Here is a 25,251-nt window from a genome sequence, read left to right on the forward strand (position 1 = left end):
TGAAGTGGGTGGGGTCTACGAACGCTGTGCAAGTACCCTGGTTAGCGGATAGAGGTGCCTGTGCAGAAGCACGGCCGTAAAAGAAGGGGTCTGCTAAGACTGATAGATAGATACTTTATTGATCCCAAAGGAAATTAAAGAATGCACTGGAGGCCACGTGAGCAGCAATATATAAAATATTTGCCCAAAAACCATCAAATCTGGTTTCATTTATTAATATTGCCAAACAAAGTGGTAAAGATCCAGAAGCAGAAGTGATCAAATCAAATATTAAAAATGCTGTATATATAGTCCCGATCCCATAGAATGTCAATCAGAAAACGCACAAAAAACCGCTCAAAACGACTTATGACAAAACTGAAGAAACTTAAAGTATGCAACAATTATTTAGTTACTTGATAACTAAGCTAATGTTAACTTGATAACTAAGCTAAATTTTATATTGTAATTAGATTAAAGACAGTAAAGTATGTTGTTTACACAGTCACCCAAATAATCAGATTAATAAAAAAATTTCAATTTCAATCATGAACAGGTTTATTAGTTTACAATAAGGGGCTGATCTTGTTTTGTGTGTGTTGCTTGAGTAGATGCTCGTACCTGCTGCAGTTCTTGCTCACGTCGATTGTATCTAAGCTCCATGGTATGGATTTTCCGCTCTAAGCTGGCAAAGTGTCTCAGCTCAGGACTATGAGCCTCTTTTGCTTGTTTTAGCTCCTCCAAAAGCTTAGTTAGCTACCCATACAAGCACCCACACAAAAAGAAGAAGAGGTAAATGTCATGGTGTTTATTTACTAAATTACCCAACATGTCATGGCATTACTGTTTCTAAAAGGTCATCAAATTAAGACTGGGTAATAATAGTCCTGAAGCTTTTAGAGTAAAATGTGCGCGCACATAAAACTGAAGCTGTGCAGCCATCTGCAGACTAATATTTATGAAGGAAAAATAAAAAAACATTTTTTTCAATGTAAATTAATCTACCCAGATAAGACATGATGAATCAAACAGACTTTCCAACAGAGTTATTTAATTAAAATCTACATTCAGAATTCTGAACTACGTTTACATTTTCAGAATTTAGCAGACGCTTTTATCCAAAGCAACTTACAGTTGTGACAGTATACAATCTAAGCAATTGAGGCCTAAGGGCCTTGCTCAAGGGCCCAACAGTGGCAACCTGGCAGTGGTGAGGCTTGAACCGGCAACCTTCTAATTACCGGACCAGTACCTTAACCACTAGGCTACAACTGCCCTACCTGAACTAGATCTGGTAATAGTGTTGTTCCCTTTGTTGAGGTGTTTTTTTTTTTATTTAATTTAGTATAAAGCACTTGTCAGTTAACAGAACATTAACAGTCAGCTACTGGTTAAAAGGATCTGAGAAATGTATGTACACCTAGTTTGGGTTAAATTAAAGAGTCAAGGTGAACCTTAAGTTAAAAATAAATCTGAAGATTTTAACGATTCTTTTGATGAAAAACATAATATAGGCAACAATACAAATAACACGACATGTTCCTTCCTCTTGTAAGTCCTAAATATTTGGTCTGTAAACCAACACAACTGTAAATGTGATACTAATCAGTGCTAATAATAATAAAAAAAGGATTAACTTGTCAGTTAAAGATAAATTGTCAGCTAATGACTGTCAGTTACTGGCTAAAATGGCAATATTTGCAGTACATGATCAGTGGTTTATAATCAAAAGTTTTTTTTATGTATTTTTAATAGAAATAGAAATCTGGTTAGTTTACATGCATGTCATCTTGACACTGCATGAAGGCTCTTTAATCATGATTTTCATTTTCCTAATATTATGACGAGCCAAGATCTCCAAATTGATATCCACTTAATGCTAAACGTATTTTACTAGATAAAAATGGTGAATACGGAACATAAAACTGTATGTTCAACTGGACAGTGGTAGCGTAGTGGGTAGAGCTGTGAGCTATCAATCGAAATGTTGGGAGTTCAAATCCTGGCTTTGCCAAGCTGCCACTGTTGTGCCCTCCAAGGGTGCAGTACAATGGCTGAAACTGCACTCTGACCCCAGCATTCAAACAAGCTGGGATATGCGGAGAAAGAACTTTGTTGTATTGTACACCTGTACATGTATATATGACTAATAAAGAAATTCTATTCTATACAAATCATACAATATACTGTAGAGGTAAAACCATTCAGATAAGGCTGGCTTTTAAAAAATAACCACAATTATGGCAATACATAATACAGAATACATTCAAAATGATACAGAATACATCAAACATAATACATTACAATACATTAAAAAGTAGAAAGAAAAAGCAAGATGCATGAGGAGAAAAAAAGGTTTACCTGGCTCTGTAAGGTCTCCTCTCTAAGTTTAGACACAGCAAGGGCCTCTTTAATTCTCTGCAGCTCTTTTAGCTGCTCACGCAAATGGAGAACCATTATCTAACACACACACACATGTAGAAATATTAAATATATATAAAAAACTACAGTTTCCTTTACAACCTGTATGACTATAAAGCATGACTATAATTCATTAGATGGGTCATTACACAATGATTCAGCTTGGACTGCATAACTTAAATGCAGTTAAATACAAGAAGCAGTGAACCGTATTTAATTGTTATAACTGTTACAAATGAGGGCGCTCGGGTGGCTCAGAAGTAAATTCGCTGGGATTCAGGGATCGAATCTGTAGCAGTGCTATTGGCCACTTGAGCATCTTAGGTTGGGGAGAATGGACTCATCTGACTATAGCTCACATTTCCACTGTTTTTTATTAATCTGAGATTAGCTCTAGCCCAGGGACCTCTGCAGCAGTTCAGAATAGAATTAATGTATGGCATTCTCCTGGTTTAAGGTTGAATTTATTGATGCAGTGGGGGACTGTGTTAGTTTTCAAGTCCTCCAGAGAGCATGTGGGCATAATTAAGACAATAGCATGATGGTTCATCATGCAATGCCATCTGACGGCTTGAAGTTCCACATGTTCAACAGTGGTTTCTGGCCTTGCCCTTTAAATCAAGCTGGTTAGCCAAAACACACAAGGTCTTGTAATGTTTTTGTACACGTTAGTTAAATCGTTTTTTCACCTTTTTTTCCACTCAATCCAGGTGCCTAATTAGAGCTCATCTTTCTCTTGTTGCTAAAGCCACCCCACACCTGATCAAGGAGTGCTGAGGCAGTCATGTGCACCCTTCGACAAGCATGCAGCCATTTTTCAGAAATGCCACCTACGATTGCTAATTTGATAGACATATGGTGAATATTGCTACTAGTACGATGGTATGTTTAGATATGTGCAGCGAGTTCAAACATATACAGTGGGGCCAAAAAGTATTTAGTCAGCCACTGATTGTGCAAGTTCTCCTACTTAGAAAGATGAGAGAGGTCTGTAATTTTCATCATAGGTACACTTCAACTATGAGAGACAAAATGAGAAAAAAAATTCCAGGAAATCACATTGTAGGATTTTTAAAGAATTTATTTGTAAATTATGGTGGAAAATAAGTATTTGGTCAATAACAAAAGTTCAACTCAATACTTTGTAACATAACCTTTGTTGGCAATGACAGAGGTCAAACGTTTCCTGTAAGTCTTCACCAGGTTTGCACACACTGTAGCTGGTATTTTGGCCCATTCCTCCATGCAGATCTCTAGAGCAGTGATGTTTTGGGGCTGTCGCTGGGCAACACGGACTTTCAACTCCCTCCACAAATTTTCTATGGGGTTGAGGTCTGGAGACTGGCTAGGCCACACCAGGACATTGAAATGCTTTTTACGGAGCCACTCCTTCGTTGCTCGAGCGGTGTGTTTGGGATCATTGTCATGCTGGAAGACCCAGCCACGTTCCATCTTCAATGCTCTCACTGATGGAAGGAGGTTTTGGCTTAAAATCTCACGATACATGGCCCCGTTCATTCTTCCCTTAACACGGATCAGTCGTCCTGTCCCCTTTGCAGAAAAACAGCCCCAAAGCATGATGTTTCCACCCCCATGCTTCACAGTAGGTATGGTGTTCTTGGGATGCAATTTAGCATTCTTCTTCCTCCAAACACAACGAGTTGAGTTTTTACCAAAAAGTTCCATTTTGGTTTCATCTGACCACATGATATTCTCCCAATCCTCTTCTGGATCATCCATATGCTCTCTGGCAAACTTCAGACGGGCCTGGGCATGTACTGGCTTAAGCAGGGGGACACGCCTGGCACTGCAGGATTTGAGTCCCTCTCGGCATAGTGTGTTACTGATGGTAGCCTTTGTTACTTTGGTCCCAGCTCTCTGCAGGTCATTCATCAGGTCCCTCCGTGTAGTTCTGGGATTTTTGCTCACCGTTCTCATGATCATTTTGACCCCACGGGATGAGATCTTGCGTGGGGTCCCAGATCGAGGGAGATTATCAATGGCCTTGTATGTCTTCCATTTTCTTACAATTGCTCGCACAGTTGATTTATTCACACCAACCTGCTTGCCTATTGTAGATTCACTCTTCCCAGCCTGGTGCAGGTCTACAATTTTCTTCCTGGTGTCCTTCGACAGCTCTTTGGTCTTGGCCATGGTTGAGTTTCGAGTCTGACTGTTTGAGGCTGTGGACAGGTGTCTTTTATACAGATAACGAGGTCAAACAGGTGCCATTAATACAGGTAACGAGTGGAGGACAGAAGAGCTTCTTAAAGAATAAGTTACAGGTCTGTGAGAGCCAGAAATCTTGCTTGTTTGTGGGTGACCAAATACTTATTTTTTTTACCATAATTTACAAATAAATTCTTTAAAAATCCTACAATGTGATTTCCTGGATTTTTTTTTATCTTGTCTCTCATAGTTGAAGTGTACCTATGATGAAAATTACAGACCTCTCTCATCTTTCTAAGTAGGAGAACTTGCACAATCAGTGGCTGACTAAATACTTTTTGGCCCCACTGTAATCATGACCGAATTCGAGCAGGGTTGGTTAGTGTTAAAAATAAATGTAACAACACATTTAAACAAGACCGTTGCCATGAATTGAACACCTGGAGGGGGGATTGGGGTTTCCTGCCATTATAAAACGTTCCTGCCATCAATAACTGATGGAAACACTGACAGATCCTAACATTGTCTATCGAGTAGAATATGTTTATTTATAATTTTTACATTAGTTAGTTACCCTGCTAGCTGCCATCTTGTTAGCGCTGTCAGAAGGACAATAAATGACATTTTTAATGTTATGTTTGAGGTTTTGACCACTAATAATGAACTGCTGAAAATATAACAATACCCATTAAGAGTCTGATATGTCTACTCATCTCCATCAGTAACAAATGCAACCTATCATACATTAAGGAGAAACAATCATTCAACAATCTTTTTTCACATTTAATATGTAGAAGAAGATCAGGACATTGTTTCACAAATAATTAAATTTTTCTTAATGCTTGTTTGTAAATCTTAAACAACTCTTTGTGCTTCTTCAGGAGATTCCCATTTGTTTGGGGAGCAGGAACAGAGAAAACTGAGACGCAGGTCATTGCTTATTGCTCTCTCTAAAACTGTTGCTTCTGCTGCTTTATTGTTGTCCTGCAATGTCCGGCTAAGTGGGTAGCACTGTCGCCTCACAGCAAGAAGGACCTTGGTTCGATCCCCAGGTGGGGCGGTCTGGGTCCTTTCTGTGTGGAGTTTGCATGTTCTCCCCGTGTTTGCGTGGGTTTACTCCGGGTGCTCCGGTTTCCTCCCACAGTCCAAAGACATGCAAGTGAGGTGAATTGGAGACACTAAATTGTCCATGACTGTGTTCGATATAACCTTGTGAACTGATGAATCTTGTGTAATGAGTGACTACCGTTCCTGTCATGAATGTAACCACAGTGTAAAACATGACGTTAAAATCCTAACAAAACAAACAAACAAACAAACTCTTCTAGCTTTCTTTTTAAAAGCATAAAACTACATTAAAAAACTGTGTATGGAACGTGTCCGTGGGTCCATGTACAGTAGTACCTTGTAACTCAACGTCCCCTAAACTCAAAATCTTTGAAACTAGATGCCCTTCGCTGAGAAATTTGCACCCTTAAACTCAACGTTTCCCTTAAATTCAATGTGTTCAGCTTAAAAAAAAAACACAAATAATTTAATATCAGGTTAACAATAAACTGCTGCTTTGTTCAGCCCTTGGCTTGAGCTGTGCAGTAAAACGTCGTCAAAGTGCAAATATGAGACAAATCTGCATTTGTGTGGAATAATCATCAAATCCATTCTGAAAGCATCCACATTGCGTTTTTAAGTCTAAAATGCTTATCGTTAAAAAAAAAGCTTGACGTGACTTAATGCATTAAAAGAACGACATAGAAACACTAAACCTCTCTTTATTATTACTGCTCATAAGTTTATTTATTTTTTAAAATATTTTTTCCCCACTTTCCCCCCCAATTTTCTCCCCTAATCTAGTCGTGTCCAATTACCCTGATTGCGTCCTCTATACTGATTCAACCCTTCACCGCTGACTGAGGACGCCTCTCAACTGACATACGCCCCCTCCGGCACGTACAGTCAGTACAGACTGCATTTTTCACCTGCACGAGTCGAGTTCATACACCGACAGGCACTATGTACAGAGGGCCACACCCCCATCAGCATTATTCCTCAGTCCTGTGCAGGCGCCATCAGTCAGCCAGCAGGGGCCGCAGTTGCACCAGTTATGAGGACCCCAGTCGGAAGGCAGAGCTGAGAAAATCAATACGATGTATTCAAAGCCCCAACTCTGGTGTGCTAGCGTACTTTACCGCTGCGTCACCTGAGCGGCCTCTCATAAGTTTATTACTGCCTATAAGTTCTCTCCACTAATTAAATTCCTCACTCATTTAAGTACAATACATCACGTTAAGCTTTGTGCACTGGCACACTCCATAGGAAACAACGGCACATCCAGCAAAAAAAAGCTATATTGAACGGAATACGATATTCCAAGATCAAGCATCTACATGATCTACATGATTAAGAAGCATAGGGAAACAGTAAAGAACTAAAGGTAAAGTGCAGGTTTTATTGTATTTTTTATATTGATTTTTAACTGTTTTCTATTGTATTTTAGTGTTTTTTATATGCATGTTATTTTCAGTGTATAAGTGTCAAAAACAACCTCATTATTTTACATTTGCCTAAAATATGAGTTCCACAGGACCATGGAACGCATTAACAGGTTTCCGATACATCCTTATGGAAAAAATACCTTAAAACTCAATGCCACTCCTAGAACCAACTGACGCTGAGTTTCAAGGTACCCCTGTACTTTGCATTTGCAAATGCTAGTTTTATTATGAGATCTTCCCAAACAATAGCAAGATATTTTATAATAAAACTTTAAAATAAATACTTTCTAGAATAAGAAATATGTGGACACTTAATAAGCTTGTTAGAAATTTCAATCCAAATACATTATTATGGGCTGAAAAAGAAAGGGAAATAAAACCCTACCTCTTGTGACTTCACTTGATTTGTGAGTTTAGAAACTTTGGAAGTGGAGTTCTCCAGGGCGTGGTGAGCCACCAGGCGTTCTAGCTCCTTTTGGTGGTCAGCTTTGAGCAAAAGCAGCTGCTCCTCACCATCTTGCTGAACCCTAAAAACAAAACAGCTTTTTTTTTCAACACATCCAACAGGATCATTCACTTCAAATCCTCACCTTAATATTTACCTCAGGAGTTTAGCATGTTCTTGTGAGGCAGCAGTCTGCAGTGAGACTCTTTCCTCCTCCCATCGTTGCTCCAGCAGCTCCAGTCTGGTCCTCAGCCTTTGATTTTCCTGCTGAACCTCTGTAATATGGGAGCCTGAAAAAGCTCTAGGCTGATAGTCTTTCTCATCATGCACAGCTGGAAAAATCTCAGCAGGAACAGTATTGGGATTGTTGGCCACTTGTTTGGTTTGAAGATTAAATGACTTGGGTTTTGGACTCAACAACATGCCTTTCCTCTCTTTCTGCAGTCGCTCCACGGTGCGCTTCAGCTCCTGGATTGTGCGGCTTTTGGTGGCGAGTTCCTGTGTAAGGCGCTCCATACGGACGGCTTGAGCAGATTCCGCTTGCTTCTGGTGCCGTGAGCACTTTTCGGGCTCTGTTGTGGAGTGAGCCAAGCAAAGCTGCTCCTGCAGAGAGGCCACCTCAGACTTCAAAACACTCAGCTGACTCTTGTGTGCCTCTTTCAGCTGTTCCAGCTCCTCTTGTAATATGTGGGGCTGGGTTTCTGACTTCTTACCTGAATTATTCAGGTGCTCAGGGCTTTGATGCTCAACTAGTTGCTTCTCAAGATCAGAGATCTGGAGCTCATACTGGAGCTAAGGAAAGAAAAATGTGCGAAATGAGCTCAGGATTTATTGTAACTAGCATAAATAGTTATACATAAAGCCCTACATAATTCACGGCTGTGAAAATTGCATCATGGACTGTAAAAAAGCCGTTTTCATGTAATATGCAATTTGCCAAGAAATTCAAAATTTAAGCTTTAAGTTTAGCGATTTAACATTTTTCATTTGCGTAGCACAGTATGCAATGAGGCGCAATATGCAATATGAGCGGTCCTAGCAATCATACGGCAATTAAGTTAGTGTAACAGACTTTTCTGTGCTGTAGTGTCCTGACAATTTTTGATGTATGTGTTTACGTATTGAGTGCATTTTGTCCCTTTAGGGACATAATCAATGGAAAAGTGTGCTTCTCCACACATGTGATCATCTCTGTGCTGCACTTCAAAAGAACAAGCCAGTAAAGTATTATGCTCCCGATAATTTGTCTATGTACAGTCTTTCTTTATAAACTCAGCAAACTCTAAAGACGCTCAGTCACACTAGCAATCGGTTAGACAAAATGTCCAAGATGTTGAAGTCTAAAGCAGCTAACTCTTGGTAACTCGGGTAACTGATTTGGGGGGGTTAATGGGTGTAAAAACACGGACAAGAAGTCTTTCAGCTATTAAGGTGGGCTGTGCTGTGTATTGCAGCTTCCATTGATTCTATCATTCAATTCATGAGTGTAATTTAATGACTGCAGTGAAATGTGGGACTATGTTAATTTTACCTTGAATTTAGTAGGTCCCTAGTTATACATGAGTTCATTCATGAGTCTTAAAGAATTCATCCAAAACCATACACATTTATATACAGATGGTCTCGTTGTGCTGCATTAACAGCATCCAATCTTCTAAGGAGGGTTTTTTGTACTAGATTGGATATTAACCATGGAAAAAGACAATAAGATAGTATATATAATAAGATAAGAAAATGGGTAAATCAAAGCCTGGATCTCGGGTGGCACATTTCCTGCTTAATGAAAGTGTAATTTTATTGTTTTTCTCAGAGATACAGAAAGTTTAACAACTTTAAAACAATGTTATATTTACTGTTGAATGTATGTTAAACCAAGTAAGTTTGAGTAGGTTTTTATGAATATACACAACAAACCTGTTTCATGATCTAGACCTTAAAATAAATAAATTCTGCCTGATGTAAAACCATAGCAACTAACCAATCGGAGACTTCTAATAAAAGAAAAATAAATAAAAATGGATGTTTCCATCAGTATAAAATAGAGAACCTCTTTTCTGATCCACTTGCTCCTAATCCTGCATAAATCTGTCAGTGTCCACTTTCCAATAATAAAGACACCAAATACCACCACATTCAGACCCAATTCAACACCATCATCCCCGAGAGAGAGATCAGCACAGAGAAAGCTCACTAGCAGCACTCTACACACACCTGCCACCGGGTGAGAGACAGTGTGTTACCATGCTCCACACACACACACACACACACACACACACACACACACACACACACACACACACACACACACACACACACAATTACCTACGTAAAATAACTCATGAAGTTTTTTTTTTTTACCACAGCAGTCAAGCATTTAGGTCTGTACAGTCCTCATGATGTATGCTCATTATTTATAAATTATACATTCAACAAAACATAGCAGGATGTTAATTACTAATTTGTATTTCATTTCCATAACCATCCATATAAGCACTAATAAAAATAAAAAAATATTGTGCTGCCAGAACACTCGACACCATCGATAATGACTCTGAACTGCAAATTAATTCTCAACTGCAAATTTAAACCTTTTAAGATACAAGGAGCAAGTAACCCTGCAATAAATAAAGACTTTAAATTAACTGCTAATACTAAAATAGTTTGTCTGCAATTATATAAAACAGGGGTCGATGGGGTCTAGTTTGAAAAAGCTCTATTTTAGAATGTTCTGACCTCAGTGCACATTGATTCCAAATGTTTGAGGTGAATATGGTTACAACCTGAATTTTACAAGAAGAATATTACAGTATACAGTACATTTAATAAAAAATTTATTTTAGGCAGTGGAATACTGTAATACGATTTGAATTAAAATAAATATAGTGGAAACATCATATTTGCTCTAATTACAGAGCACTGTATTTTCTTTTATTCTTATATTATTTATCTTTGAGTCAGCCTGCCCTTACAAACTCAAGTTACAAGTACAGAAATAGCTATTTTGGACTAAATTTTTTTTAACTCAAAAAGTTTTTTCTTCTTTCAACTTGGCTACTTCAGGAAATCTTAATCATAACCACTTTAATTTCATGACCACTTTGATTTATATGCATACTTACACTGATCAGCCCTAACATCACCTCCTTGTTTCTACACTCGCTGTCCATTTTATCAGCTCCACTTACCATATAGAAGCACTTTGTAGTTCTACAATTACTGACTGTAGTCCATCTGTTTCTCTGCATGCTTTCTTAGCCCCCTTTCATGCTGTTCTTCAATGGTCAGGACCCCCACAGGACCACTACAGAGCAGGTATTATTTGGGTGGTGGATCATTCTCAGCACTGCAGTGACACTGACATGGTGGTGGTGTGTTAGTGTGTGTTGTGCTGGTATGAGTGGATAAGACACAGCAATGCTGATGGAGTTTTTAAACACCTCACTGTCACTGCTGGACTGAGAATAGTCCACCAATCAAAAATATCCAGCCAACAGCACCCCAAGGGCAGCGTCCTGTGACCACTGATGAAGGTCTAGAAGATGACCAACTCAAACAGCAGCAATAGATAAGCGATCGTCTCTGACTTCACATTTACAAGGTGGACCAACTAGGTAGGAGTATCTAATAGAGTGGACAGTGAGTGGACACGGTATTTAAAAACTCCAGCAGCGCTGCTGTGTCTGATCCACTCATACCAGCACAACACACACTAACACACCACCACCATGTCAGTGTCACTGCAGTGCTGAGAATGATCCACCATCTAAATAATACCTGCTCTGTGGTGGTCCTGACTATTGAAGAACAGGGTGAAAAAAAGTATGAAGAGAAACAGATGGACTACAGTCAGTAATTGTAGAACTACAAAGTGCTTCTATATGGTAAGTGGAGCTGATAAAATGGACAGTGAGTGTAGAAACAAGGAGGTGGTTTTAATGTTATGGCTGATCAGTGTATATACATAGCTATAGGTAATAAATTAAGGGAACACCTAAATCACAGATCAGATCTCAAACACAAATTCTTTACTGATACAAACTGTCATTTGTTGATAACAAAATGATGAAACAATGGACAATGGAAACCAAAATCATCAACCTATTTGAGGGCTTGATTTAAAATCACGCCAAACCAACAATGTTGCAGGTAGCATAACATTTACCATGGAGTCTCCAGACTCTTCTAGTTCTGTTACATGTTCTCAGTGTGAACCCGCTATCTGTAAAGAGAGCGGAGTGCCAGTGCCGGCTCTGCCAATTCTTGTATTCTCTGGCAAAAGCCAATCAAGCTGCATGGTGATGGGCTATGAGCACAGTTCCCAATAGAGTATGCCAGGTCTTTATACCACCTTCATGAAGTCTATTTCTGACAGTTTGGTCAGAAACATGCACATCAGTAGCCCGCTGGATATAATCTTGTAAGGCTCTAGTAGGGCTGGGCATTATATCACAAATATTTTTATATTATATTTTATATTAAATATATTTTATATGACTTTTTACACAATATTAAAAATGATCATATTCATTATATCGAGTATGTCTAGGATACAAAGGTTACCATTTGAAACCGAGCACACACATACCACATTGGCCCACCATTTAACTGTGTGACAGGATTTTCACAGTCGTAAATTAGGTAGGTCCTTAGTTATAATAAATGTAAACACCAACTTTCATGCTGTGTGACATCCAACCCTAATGGGGCTCTTTAGTAATTGATGAAAGAATGCTTTTGGAATTAGGGCCGACCAATACAGAAATTAATATTCATTAATAAATGTTTAATAGATACACTTCTACACCTCCGATTACCAGCACAAACAGTGAATTGTGGCTGTAATCACAATAAAAGTAGTAAAATGTAACCATGTCTGAAAGCATCTGCCTACTGTTTTGTGTACCTTGATTCTTTGGAAGTGCTGCTCCATGGCTCTGAGTGAGCGTTTAGCCTCCTCATCGCGGCCCTCGAGCTCAGCCTCCAGTCTGAGGATGCGCCTCTCTAGCAGTGCTGTGGTTTGTGAGGGCTGAGGAGCTGTACATACGTGACCCTCACCTAACAGTTCCCCATCTGCAGCTGCAGCAGCAAACATCAGGGCAGGCAATGAGTTTGGGTGCCTCCGTCTCAAAATCTGCTCCATCTCCTTCACCTGTAATGCATAATTCCAAATATCAATTTGATTTACACCTCTAATGGCTACAGATGTTCCTACACAGCTGTAAGTTAAAATATTGTTTAGGCTGTATTTTTAGTTCTATTTATGAACCTTCCCCGCAAAAAACTAGTTGTAACCAACAGCCTAGTAGTATTTTCTTTACTGCTGCAGAACCCTACCCTAACTGAGCAGGGCCGTATCTAACACAAACCCCCTCTGACGTGTGTATTTGCCAACCACTTCTTTTTACCTGAACGAGGCGGTTTTACACAGGAATCAGTATCATGTATGGAGAGTCTCACACCGCTCTCCATTATTCACCATGTCTATGCAGGGTCTATCGACCAGCCTGCAAGAAAACCTAAACTGTTGTCTGACTGAATAAGGTGACAGTCTGCATTTTTCTGCTGACAAATTGGCAAAATACCATTGTTCCAAGTATTTTAGTGGCTCCAGTCAAATAAGCCCTATTTACATGGGCACAGAGAGCTCACAAGCTATGGTCAATTAGGAAACACTCTGCAAAAGGCACAAAAAACCCAGACATGGAGCCCTAAATGATCATGCACCACTGAAAATCAGGGTTGTCCCCACTTCCCATGTCTCCCCATCGTTTAGAAATAAGTAGGAATGTAAGGATACACTCTACCCACGATGCGATGCGGTTCACGATACTCGGTTCACGATATACAATTTTTTTTGGCAACCAGGCGTATAGCGCCAGTGACATCAACCAGGCAAGGTGTATAGCGGCAGTGCCCTCTGCTGTTTAAAGTGAATATCGATTCATTTCACATGTCAAATCGTTTTGAATTGTGGAATTTTTGAATCAGTTATTAACTGTATTGTGGTGCATCGTTACATCCATACAAATAAGCTCTGCAAGATTAAATAGTTAGATTTAGAAGAGATTTAGGTAGATGCCTTGAATATTTGTGTAAGAGATCTGGTCTTACTATCCACTTAATTCTATAGAAACAGCGTATCCACAAGTACAGAGACAAACTTAATGCAGCTCGCTTCTCCTATTATTCTGCCATTATAAATAATAGCAGCTCAAGGCCTTTTTAAAACTATAAATAAACTCCTCCAACCAACCTCATCAGCCTCTTCAAGTACCTCTGATCAGTGCCTAAACGTTCTTTCAGAATAAGGTGTGTAAAACATTCATGCCTTCTCTCCACTCTCCGCTTGTATCCATTGACTAAAATGAATCACTGCACCATCCAAGCACTTTACAAGCTCTATTTTGTCAGCCACCTAGATTTCTGAAAAAAGGGGCGTTAAATGTAAAAACCTAGTGGGAAGTACTGGTAATAGAAAAGTACGGAGAGAGGCTATTGTTAAAATGTAACTTGTTTATCACCTCTTAGCTGTTCAAGACCACTGTGCTTAATTGAGCTTTGTGTTAAGAAACACTTGTAATAACTGCTGTAGTCAGTAAAGATGATATGACTGCTGTTTTTATTTAGAGTTATTGATTCTAAACAGATAAGCAGGGGTGCGCCTATTCATTACACCATGCAGGTACAGCCTCTGTCTAGACACCCATTCCTGTGCTCTTCTGTTTGTTTTAGGGATTAAGTTACAAAACTGAGATGGCAGATTAGTGATGTTTTGTTATGTGCTTTCCTTTAGCACCGCCCATTGTGCAGTTTCCATTATGTATATCAGGGGTTTTCAACATTTTTGAGCATGCGCCCCCTTCCATGTACCAACCTTGAACTCCCCCCCCCATCAACCCTCTCCCAGAAACCATTGCGAAAGCTCTGTAGCTAAAATAAAATAATTACCGTTGTGCACATCATACATACCATGCAATTTTGCTGATTTAAATATTCACTTAAAAAGATAATACGCCGCTCAGGTGGCGCAGCCATAACACACACTAGCACACCAGAGCTGACATTTCAACTCATTGGTTCAAAACTCGGCTCTGTCATCCGGCTGGGCAGGGCAGCTATATGAACAACAGCCAATTGTGAACAACAGGGTGGGAAAAGCCGGATAGGGACCTAATAACTGACGCAATTACGACCTCTGCTGGCTGATTGATGGTGTCTGCACAGAGTTGAGGGATAGCGCGATCAGGGTGTGCACAAAGCTGATCTGCATATGAACTCATGCAGGTGAAAAAATGCAGTCAGCTACTGCCCACATGTCGGAGCGTGTGTCAGTTTGCTCTACTCAATCGGGGAGTGGGGCCGGCACCATTAGAGAGGAAGCATAACGCAATTGGGTAAAAAAAAATTGGACACGCTAAAAAAAAAGGGAGAAAAAGCCTATTTCTAAGAGCACATTATAGAAATTCAGTGTACAATATTAGTTACAGCTAGTCGTAAATCGTAAGTGGTACTTTTGATGTAGATGTGAGCAGAAAATGTTACTTCACAACTTCAGAGATTGCTTATCGGCATCAGTACTATCGGAATGGATGGCTTCACTATTGGAGTCCTTTGCTTTAAGTTTTGCTAGCCAACAGTGCTTTTTTTCAGACTGTGCTGGATAACATTAGACATGTGTGTTCGTGGTCAGCGAGACTATTTTTCACCCACAGGAGGCATATTTGATTAAATTGCTTTAGTTTTAAAAGTAAAACAATCTTGTAATGTCACACCCCCCTGGACAGGCTGCTCACAACTGCAGCATGTTGGTTGCAGCACAAAAAAAACAAGTAGAAGAAAAGATGTGCTCTGAATAAATAGACTCCTTTCCATGGGTGAAAAGATCAAAGCAACAAACGTCTCGTCTGTGTGTTTCTAACCTGTCGTTCAAGGTCTTGAATTTTTTTGGCCTGACCAGCTCTCTCCTTCACTTTCTTCTGGTGCTGATTGGCTTGTTTGGATACCTCAATCTTTAGCTTCTCCACCTTAGGGAAAGACACAAATATGCACTTAAATGTCACAGAATCATTATGAGCATCACTGCAATGACGCTAACAGGTTAATGAATTGGTAGTGTGTGTTGTACTGATAAAAGCTTATCAGATGCGGCAGTGTTGTTGATTTTTAACACCAAAAAATCAATGCTGTGAGAAGGATAGTGCTGCAATCAAAAAATAAAGCCAATCCTGTGATTACAAAGTGTCCAATGCTAAAAGACTAGAGGAAGATTAACAGGGTGTCTGTTTCTAATAAAAAGACTAGTAAAGTTAAACAGTATTTACACATCCCAACAACACTGCTGCACTTGCTACATTCATTATGTTAATGTTATTGCAGTGCTGACAGTGGTCCACCATCCAAACATCATCTTACTAACATTTACATTTTCAGCATTTAGCAGACGCTTTTATCCAAAGCGACTTACAGTTGTGACAGTATACAATCAAAGCAATTGAGGGTTAAGGGCCTTGCTTAAGGGCCCAACAGTGGCAACCTAGTAGTAGTGAGGCTTGAACCTGCAACCTTCTGATTACTAGACCAATACCTTAACCACTAGGCTACAACTGCCCTAATCATCTGGTATATCAATCCAGACTTATATAGGGGTGCAGCGTTGACAGTGTACAAAGCAACAGAGGATCTACAGTCAGTAAATGTATATCCGCACAGTTTGTACTGTGTGGCTTAAAATAATCAATACATAATTTATTAGGATTTTAACGTCATGTTTTACACACTTTGGTTACTTGCATGACAGAACAGGCAGGTTGTTACTGATTACACAGTTCAAGTTTATAACGTCAAACATAGTCATGGATAATTTTGTATCTCCAATTCACCTCACTTGCACGTCTTTGGACTGTGGGAGAAAACTGGAGCTCATGGAGGAAGCAGACATGGGGAGAACATGCAAACTCCACACAGAAAGGACCCAGACCACTCTGATATACATAACAGCATATCAGAAATTCCAGTAGCAGACAAAGGGGTAGTGTAAATAAAAGTCAATCACTTTCTGAAACTGATGCTGATAATATTATGTAATGGTTTGCAATATTATGGAACATGTTTACTGACATTAACATCCATATTTATACTAGCAAGATGTAAGTGCACTGTAAATGACACTGAGTTTTAATTGTGTAGACTTAAGAAAGCTTGGAGGGAAATTGATGACATCTTACGAAGATGAGTGAACACAACTTTAAAGCCCTACTGTGCGAAGAATGCTTAAAGCACTTGCAGCGTGGGTGGGCATTAAAAACAACATTATAAAACAAATGCTAAAATAGATAAAGAGCTACAGCAGCCTCACAATCTACTCTAAAATAATTACTCTGCTTTTCTACAATATCCATTCCTTACATAATCATTCTGCTGTAAGTTATTATGCCAGTCATATTTTCTCTCTTCTTTTCTCTTTCTTTATTACTTATAAGGACATTTTAAAGTCTTACAGACATTTGCAGTTTCTTAGCAATTACTGCTTTTCTTTAGCTCCGGGTTAAACTGACCACAACTTCAAGATCTGATTCCATATTAAAGGGCACTATGAATTATAAACTAGCCATTTAACACTTTGAATAAAATCAGATCAGGCAACTCACCACTTAGAGACCGTATTGCGCACAACCTTAGATAACGTAGCCCCACTAAAAACTAAACTGATTAGGGAGAAAAAGCTTGCTCCATGGTACATTGACCACACGTGCTCTTAAACAAGCAGCACGAAAATTAGAACGCAAGTGGCGGCACACTACACTGGAAGTGTATAAGATAGCTTGGAAAGATGCACTAACTGAGTATAAACATGCCCTTATAAAAGCTAAATCTTTATATTATTCGACCCTAATAGAGAAAAATAAGAACAATCCTAGATTACTTTTCGAGACAGTGTCCAAATTAACTAAAAACGTCAATGAAACTGAATCTAATACACCACCCGACTGTACCAGCGATGATTTTTTAAAATTCTTTAATGATAAGATAGAAAAAATACGACTTCGAGTGTGTCACCTGTCAATGTTAAGTATAAACTCACTGAGCAGCATTGGTGATAATAGTGATGATAATAGTAACAATGTAATCCAACTAAATTCCTTTAATCCAATCTCCCAAAATGAACTAACTGCGTTGATTAAATCATCAAAGTCATCATGGTCTGGCTCCACATTATCTGAGTGAACTCATTAATCACTACAGCCCAGCGCGTCCACTTCGCTCACAAGATGCAGGGTTACTTATAGTTCCTAGAATTAAAAAGATCACGGCTGGTGGAAGAGCATTTTCTTACAAAGCTCCACAACTTTGGAATAATCTTCCTGCCAATAGTTCGGGATTCGGACACAGTCTCAATGTTTAAGTCTAGACTGAAAACATATTTATTTTCTCAGGCTTTTCATTAGTATAGACAAAGGTGCAGAGCTTGGGGGTTCTTGGTCATAGAAACTTGTGGTGATCAGGGATGTTGGGTTGCTGTCGTTCTGTCTCTCTTGTCCGATCACACAGGTTTGGTGACGGTGGGGAGATGGACGCTGATGTCCTGTGAAAGCCTTCATGACCTTGTTACCTGCTCGCTCTCCCTTTTAGTTATGCTGTAATAATTAGGGATGCCGGAGTCTAAAACTCTCTGTAAAACTGTTTTTACTCAACTAGCATTGTGCATTAATAACTAAATTTTCTGTTGTTTTACCCCGAGGGCATTCTGATGGAAACCTGTTTACCCGCCAAGGTTAAGGATTGAAGTCGAGACTGCCGTGCCAACGATGCTGCTCCTGCCGGATGTAACGGGTCTGGAGTAATTGCACCAAGAATGACAAGAACGGACTTTATTGAAGACTAGATCAAATAATAACTCTATTATTATTAATTTATTTATTGCCAGTTATAACTTTTAGTCCATTAAATTCTGTGTTTGTATGATTTGTGTCAATCCTATTTATTTAAAGTATCCTCCAGGCCACCCAAGAAGGATGGGCCCTGCTGAGTCTGGTTCCTCTCAAGGTTTCTTCCTGTAATTTTCAGAGTTTTTCCTTGCCACAGTCGCCCTCGGCTTGCTCAACATTTTGTATCTGTTGGTTTTGGATTTTGTAAAGTTGCTTTGAGACAATGTCTACTGTAAAAAGCGCTTTATAAATAAAGTTGACTTGACTTAAAAGAAAAACCTGAATTAATCCTTGTGAAAAATAAAGATGTGCACTTAATATAGACCTAGAGTGTTAAATGTGGTTTGCTTTCAAATGTTCCTTATATTACATGCTTGAATTATAGGAGCATATAAAGGTATCGGTTTTAACTGAGACCAAATGAAACTGGCATAAAACTGAGTGCATTTCATGGTGTCAAGACAGTTTAGGAAAAGCCCCCGTCCCAAGAAAAATAGTCTTTGCAAATGTTGGCTATGAACAGCCTTGTACACCCACAGTTGTTTTTGTAAAACCTGTCCCAACACTAAATTATTTTAATCCAGAACAACTTTTGTGTGCTCTCACCCCTTCTCTCCAGTCTCTACACCAGTGACTGTGTTTCTAAGGAACCAGATGTAAAGATTCTAAAGTTTGCTGATGACACCACTGTGGTGGGCCTTATAGCCAATGGTGATGAGTCTGCCTACAGAAAGGAAGTCGAGCAGCTGGTCTCCTGGTGCAGCGGCAACCACCTGCTGATCAACACGCAAAAGACTGTAGAGATGGTGGTGGACTTCAACCCCCCCTCACAATCAATGGCTCTATGGTCTTGATGGTGGAGTGATTTAAGTTCCTGAGCACCACCTTATCCAGGGTCCTAAAATATGAAAGAAACACACTCTCCATCACCAAGAGGGCTCAGCAGAGAATGTTCTTTCTGAGACAGCTCAGGAAATTCAACCTGCCACAGAGTCTGGAGATCCAGTTCTACACAGCAATCATCGAGTCCATCCTCACATCATCTATCACCATCTGGTTTGGTTCCACCACATCATATGAACGAGCCAAACTCCAGCGTATAATCAGGACAGCGGAGAGGATCATGGATGTAGTCTGCCAACGCTTCAGGACATCTACAACAGCAGAGTGCTGAAGCGAGCCGGGAAAATTACAGCAGATCACTCTCATCCTGGACATTACCTTTTTCAACTACAGAACTACAGAACAGAGCAGGGATGCGCAATAAGAATGCACGTCTTTTCTCTATTAAAGAAAGGTTTAAATTTAGCTTCTAGCCTAGGATATATATACACTGTAAAACGAATAAAAAAGAATAGAAGAAAGAATAAAGTCTGTAAGACCTTAAACCTGTGTTATCATGCGCGCTAGAAAAACCAACATGTTCACCTGATGTGGTTTCAGAGATGATCTGAGTGGGGTAGCGATGTTCCCGACGGCACTAAAACTCTCTCTGATGGTGTGTGTGCTCGTTACACTAATACACACGTGTACCTGCATGCGACTTTAGAGAACAGAGGAAATCTAGCCCGGTTATTAATGCGCACTATTAACCATCTATTTAGTAGGTATAATTAACATAACAATATATACTACATTTTAAGTTATTATTCGTTTCAATACATTTTTATTCAACGAAAAAATACATTTAAATCATTCCAGCAAGCCAGCAAGAGAATATTTGCAGGCTGCAATGCCATATTAACCGTCATTAAGTGTTTTAGTATGCCAAGGCTGTTTAAATATAGTCTAAATTACAAGTATTTTATTGAGTGTGAACTCAATTTGATCATTAATAAACTTGCCTATAATTAATGTTGCCATTGTTTTCATTTTAAAACACAAACTCTGACACTCAGCAGCAACGGATGCGAACAGTTTGTGGGAAAATGACGCTCTTAGCTCATTTTCATTATGATTTCATTTAACATTTATTACGCCCGAATGCACGCGTAAAACAAGATGGACTTTGCAACAAAAAAATAAAGAAAAAATAAAGAAAAAACATGAACATCACGGTGTTGCGGTTGCTTGGCATGCCCTGCAGTTGGCTGGTCTATACTGCTGTATTTCAAAATTGCGGTTAGCGAGACAGCCCTATTTAAAGGTCTTTAAAATAGGTGACTTGGTCTTTCAAAGATCTGCACAGGTATCCTCTGGGAGCTCCAGTTTCCTCCCACAGTCCAAAGACATGCAAGTGAGGTGAACTGAAGACACAAAATTGTCCATGACTATGTTTAACATCAAAGACTCGAACTGATAAATTTTGTGTAACCAGTAACTTCCTGTCCTGTCATGAATGTAACCAAAGTGTGAGATTAAAATCCTAATAAATAAATAAATAAATAAAATAAATTTGGAATGAGAGCATTATTTTGCATTATACCCCAAATTGCAGGCCACTTTACCTGCTCAGTTAGTCTCTGTATCTCAGTATTGGCTGCTCTGAGTCTGACAGCATCTTTGTCCAGCAGTTCTTGGTTCTCAGCGTACCACTGCAGCCTCTTCTTCAGTGCTGCAACCTCTTCCTTATGTCTTTCCTCCAGCAGCTTTAATTCAAAGTTCTTATCACCTAAAACGCACACAGGTTATAAGTACACAAATTCCACAAATTGACCAAAAACAAATGTGCATTTTGAAAACTCCCCCATCCGTCAGCTTTACCTGAGGTGGAAACTGCTTGTGCCTTTGCCAAGTCCCTTTCTTTTTTCATCATTTGCAAATCCACCTGCAGCACCTGCTTCTCTTGTTTGAGTCTGTGAATTTCCTCCTGCAGTTCTGCTTCCATCTTCTGCACATGCACACCCACCCACCCACGAGAGTATCAGCACAAAAGCAGAGGTTACATTAGCTGACAGAAAGGGTTATACTGTATTTGATCCACCTACCTGTGCAGTGTGCACCTGAGCCTGTAGCTCTGTAACCCTGTAGCCTTGGTCAGTGACACCCACACTTCCTACAGTCTTCTCTCTAGCACGCTTACTTAACTGCTCCCTGAGGGGTTAAGGAAAACAAGAGCTGGTCAAACAGAATTTGTATAAGAAATGTATTCATTTAAACTGAACTGAATAAACACAACCTTGTAAAAGGGTTCTTCTCACAATCACAATTGTTATTTTTTTAATGTATTTTCTCTCCATTTTCCTCCCAATTTAGCGCACTCAATTTGTCTTCCACTGCTGAGGGATACCTGAACATGCCTTTTCCGACACGTGCACAGCCCTCCTCTTCGCCCCTGCATTCTGCACAGGCGTTTCTTCCGCCAATCTGGGAAGATATGAGGTATGAAGATCCCACACCACACATAGTCCGGCCCCCATCCTGCAGATACGGTGGCCAATTAGTATCTGCTGCAGGCACTGCCAATTGTGCCTGCCAGATGGCGCCCAGCCGACCGGTGGCAACGACGAGTTTTGAACCGTGGAGTTCAGATTCTCGGCATTGGTGTGCTAGCGGAATGTCCACCTGGCCAAATCCTTCACTCCTATCAGACAATTGGACAACTAAAAACAATTTAATAGGATAGAGCAAAACTGAACCACAAGGCTAAGCTAAAAAAAGCTGTAATTAAGAAAAGTATGAAAGCTCCTTAAATCTGGCAGTGCAAAGCTGTCTCTCGTTGCTAAAAACAAGAGCTGATTCTTAGCACTTTCTGTTTTGCTACCAATTTTTTTCTATGCACTTCCCACAACTAACTTGGTTTTTAATATCTCATGACAGCCTTTATATCAACAACCAAAACTGACTTTAGCTCCACAGCAATTAGTTAAAAATTTTTTTTTTAGCGCGCCCAATTACCTGATTGCGTCATGCTTCCTCTCCACCAATGCTGATCCCTGCTCGGATTAAAGAGAACGAAGCTAACCCACGCCCCCTCCAACACGTGGGCAGCATGCCATATGCATCTTATCACCTACACTTTGACGAGTACAGTGCAGCTCAGCACTGCGTACGGAGAGACACACCCTGAGAGCACTCTTTTCTCATCTCTGTGCAGGAGCCATCAATCAGCCAGCAGAGGTCGTAATTGCATTAGTTATGAGAGAGACCCTATCCGGCTTAATCCCACCCACATCTGAACAATAGGCCAATCGTTATTCATGTGGCCGCTTAGCCTAGCCAGAAGGCAGAGCTGAGATTCGATACGATGTATTCGAGATCCCAGCTCTGGTTCCAGTGTGTTTTTACCGCTGCGCCGCCTACTGATAAGATTGGCAAATACCATTCATGTTACCAGTTATGTAACATTTGTATAAAAAAAACCCTCCTTTTTCACACATGAAAAGCGTTTGCTTTTTGTTCCCCACAAACTTGGATGTATGTTGCTGCTTTCTAAAGCATTTTAGCCATGTACATGATACATGGCAACCCGCTTTTTATTGGCTGTGCAACTGAGTGCCAAGCTTAAAATCAATACTCAATACTGACTGACTATTAAAAGTGGATTCACATGCAGTATTTCAGTTTGTACAAGAAATCATATAAATATTATTGTCATCATTTGGAGAAGAGATAAAAAGATGGGTGGAATTAAACTTTATTATTTTAAATGAAGGGGGTCATTTAATCTTATTACAGAGCTACAAAGCCAAAACAAGCGATTCCAGGATTACTAAACAGGTACATTTTGATTTCAATCAAAATTGCAAACTGAACTGAATTTTACTAGTCATCAGAACATAATTTTTCCCCAGAATATTATGTAGAATACAACAGTTCAGTGTTTTGTAAAAAAGCAAGAGTAAGCTGTTCTCTGACATGTTTGTGCTTCATTTTGACTACGTCATAGAAACAATTTGTCTTTCTGTCAACGTATTTCAGCTTCATCTACAAGTTTTAACCTTAAGCATGCAAATATAAATCTGTCACTGTTTACTTCATCAATGTAAATACCAAAAGCATTACTCAAAAGACTCACCTAGTAAAGGCTAGTTCAGAAAGCAGTCTCTGATTCTCTGCAAACATGACCTCTTCATTTTGCTTATTTTGCATCTGGAGGGTCTTCATCTGCAGATACAACTTCTCATTCTCCTACAAAATCAAAAATAAAAGGTTTTACAATTCTACTTAATATCACTGAGAAAACACCAAACACAACTGTGCTGCAAATATACACAAAATGTACATTACATGGCAATGAGGGCGGCTGAAACAGTCAAACACCCTAATTCGAAGAGGGGTCTAGATGTTTTTGTTCAACCGGTATGTAACATCAAGCGTACAGTCATGCTATCTCCACAGACAAATGATCAAAGAATACCACCCGTCCCCTGGCCAAAGCGTGTATTTTGTTTCAGCAACGTATTTAAAAACAAGTGTTTTCAACAAATGTTAACACAGTTTTTTTATATATTAATAATTTAAATAGGCAAAAGAGCAACTGTGGCCCATTCCAACGTTTAGATACCTTTTCAGTTGGAAGGCTCTTAACTTTTTTTTAACTTGTAAGGTTTTGCTAGGCAGGTTAAAAATGTATTTATTTATTAGGATTTTAACGTCATGTTTTACACACTTTGGTTACGATCATGACAGGGCAGGTATTTACTGGTTACATAAGATGCATCAGTTCACAAGTTTAATGTCAAACACAGTCATGGACAATTTTGTATCTCCAATTCACCTCACTTGCATGTCTTTGGACTGGGAGGAAACCAAAGCTCACTGAGAAAACCCATGCAGACATGGGGAGAACATGCAAACTCCACACAGAAAGGACAAGACCGCTCCACCTGGGAATCGACCCCAAGACCTTCTTGCTCTGAGATGACAGTGCTACCCATCGAGTCACTGAGGCAGGTTTAAAACTGTCATTAGAAATTGTAAGCGAATGACAATTACAGCGCATTACACATTTCTGACTCTTAAAACCTTGTAAATAATGAACAACATGGGCTTGTCTAAGCTTCTCTTGACCTCTAAGCAGACTCCTCTAAATATTGAACTGGTAGATGAAACAAAGAATCCCACTAAATATATAGACAAATTCCGAAAGTAAATGTCAGTACAGTAGATCTGAAAAAAGACATGGCAATGATCCTATTAAAAACCATCAAAAAACATGGCTTATGCTCTGTGAAGGATTGGCGCCTATTTTTGGCACGTAATTGTGCATTATTATTTCTAGGAAATTCTATTTTTAATAGTTTGCAACATTTGTTTATTTCCTTTAACTTAAACAGAGATTAAGTGACTTATAAGTCATTTTTAGATGCTAACGAAGATGTAAAAGATACAACCTCACAACCTCCAGAGACAACCTCACAAGAAAAATATTCAACTATGAACAAGAAGAAAGAGTTTACAAAGGTTATTTCTGTTTCAGACATGAACTCACAAAATCAGTTCTGAAGCCAGATGGACTTTAAATGTAATTTCTGGCAGTGAAATGACATTAAATGGATGTATGAGACACTTTTTTCAAGAAAAAGGACAGAAGAAAAATCCGAGCACCCACCTGCCCACATTATGTCCACTGCACTGTACATTTGTGCAATTATGCTCTACATGCAGAACCCAGGTGAAAGAATCTTACCGAGTGGTAGCCTTGAATTAGAGTCTCCTGCTCCTTCATCTCTTTTTCAATCTGTTTGAGTTTCTCTTCAGTTACTGGATCTGAAGCCTCACCAAAAGCCCATCTCTGCTTCTTGCTGGCTTCTTCCGCACTGTGCAACTAAAGGTCAAACATTTGAAGCTGGAGTGTTTTCGTGCTGATCTATAACTGCTCTGTTATTAATTCTTTCTGACATTTAAAACACAACAAAACTCTACATGCACGCACTTC

The 25,251-nt window shown here is 39.4% G+C and overlaps 1 protein-coding gene across 3 annotated transcripts in view; it reads right to left on the reverse strand.

The window, feature by feature from the left end:
• cep162 (centrosomal protein 162) overlaps positions 1–25,251 on the reverse strand; it is a 59,403-nt gene that overhangs the window by 6,366 nt on the left and 27,786 nt on the right. For 2 of the 3 annotated variants that reach the window (XM_062991272.1, XM_062991270.1), the window contains exons 15-25: positions 25,003–25,140; positions 23,389–23,501; positions 21,359–21,464; positions 21,135–21,261; positions 20,879–21,042; positions 15,426–15,530; positions 12,410–12,655; positions 7,664–8,298; positions 7,447–7,603; positions 2,341–2,439; positions 601–735 (exon numbers count right to left, since the gene is read on the reverse strand). In XM_062991272.1, coding sequence (XP_062847342.1) covers positions 601–735; positions 2,341–2,439; positions 7,447–7,603; positions 7,664–8,298; positions 12,410–12,655; positions 15,426–15,530; positions 20,879–21,042; positions 21,135–21,261; positions 21,359–21,464; positions 23,389–23,501; positions 25,003–25,140 — 2,025 coding nt within the window. The remainder of the gene's footprint in view (positions 1–600; positions 736–2,340; positions 2,440–7,446; positions 7,604–7,663; positions 8,299–12,409; positions 12,656–15,425; positions 15,531–20,878; positions 21,043–21,134; positions 21,262–21,358; positions 21,465–23,388; positions 23,502–25,002; positions 25,141–25,251) is intronic. The other variant, XM_062991271.1, reaches the window with a different exon arrangement.

The sequence above is a fragment of the Trichomycterus rosablanca genome, chromosome 3, assembly GCF_030014385.1.
Source record: "Trichomycterus rosablanca isolate fTriRos1 chromosome 3, fTriRos1.hap1, whole genome shotgun sequence".
Classification (NCBI taxonomy): Eukaryota; Metazoa; Chordata; class Actinopteri; order Siluriformes; family Trichomycteridae; genus Trichomycterus; species Trichomycterus rosablanca.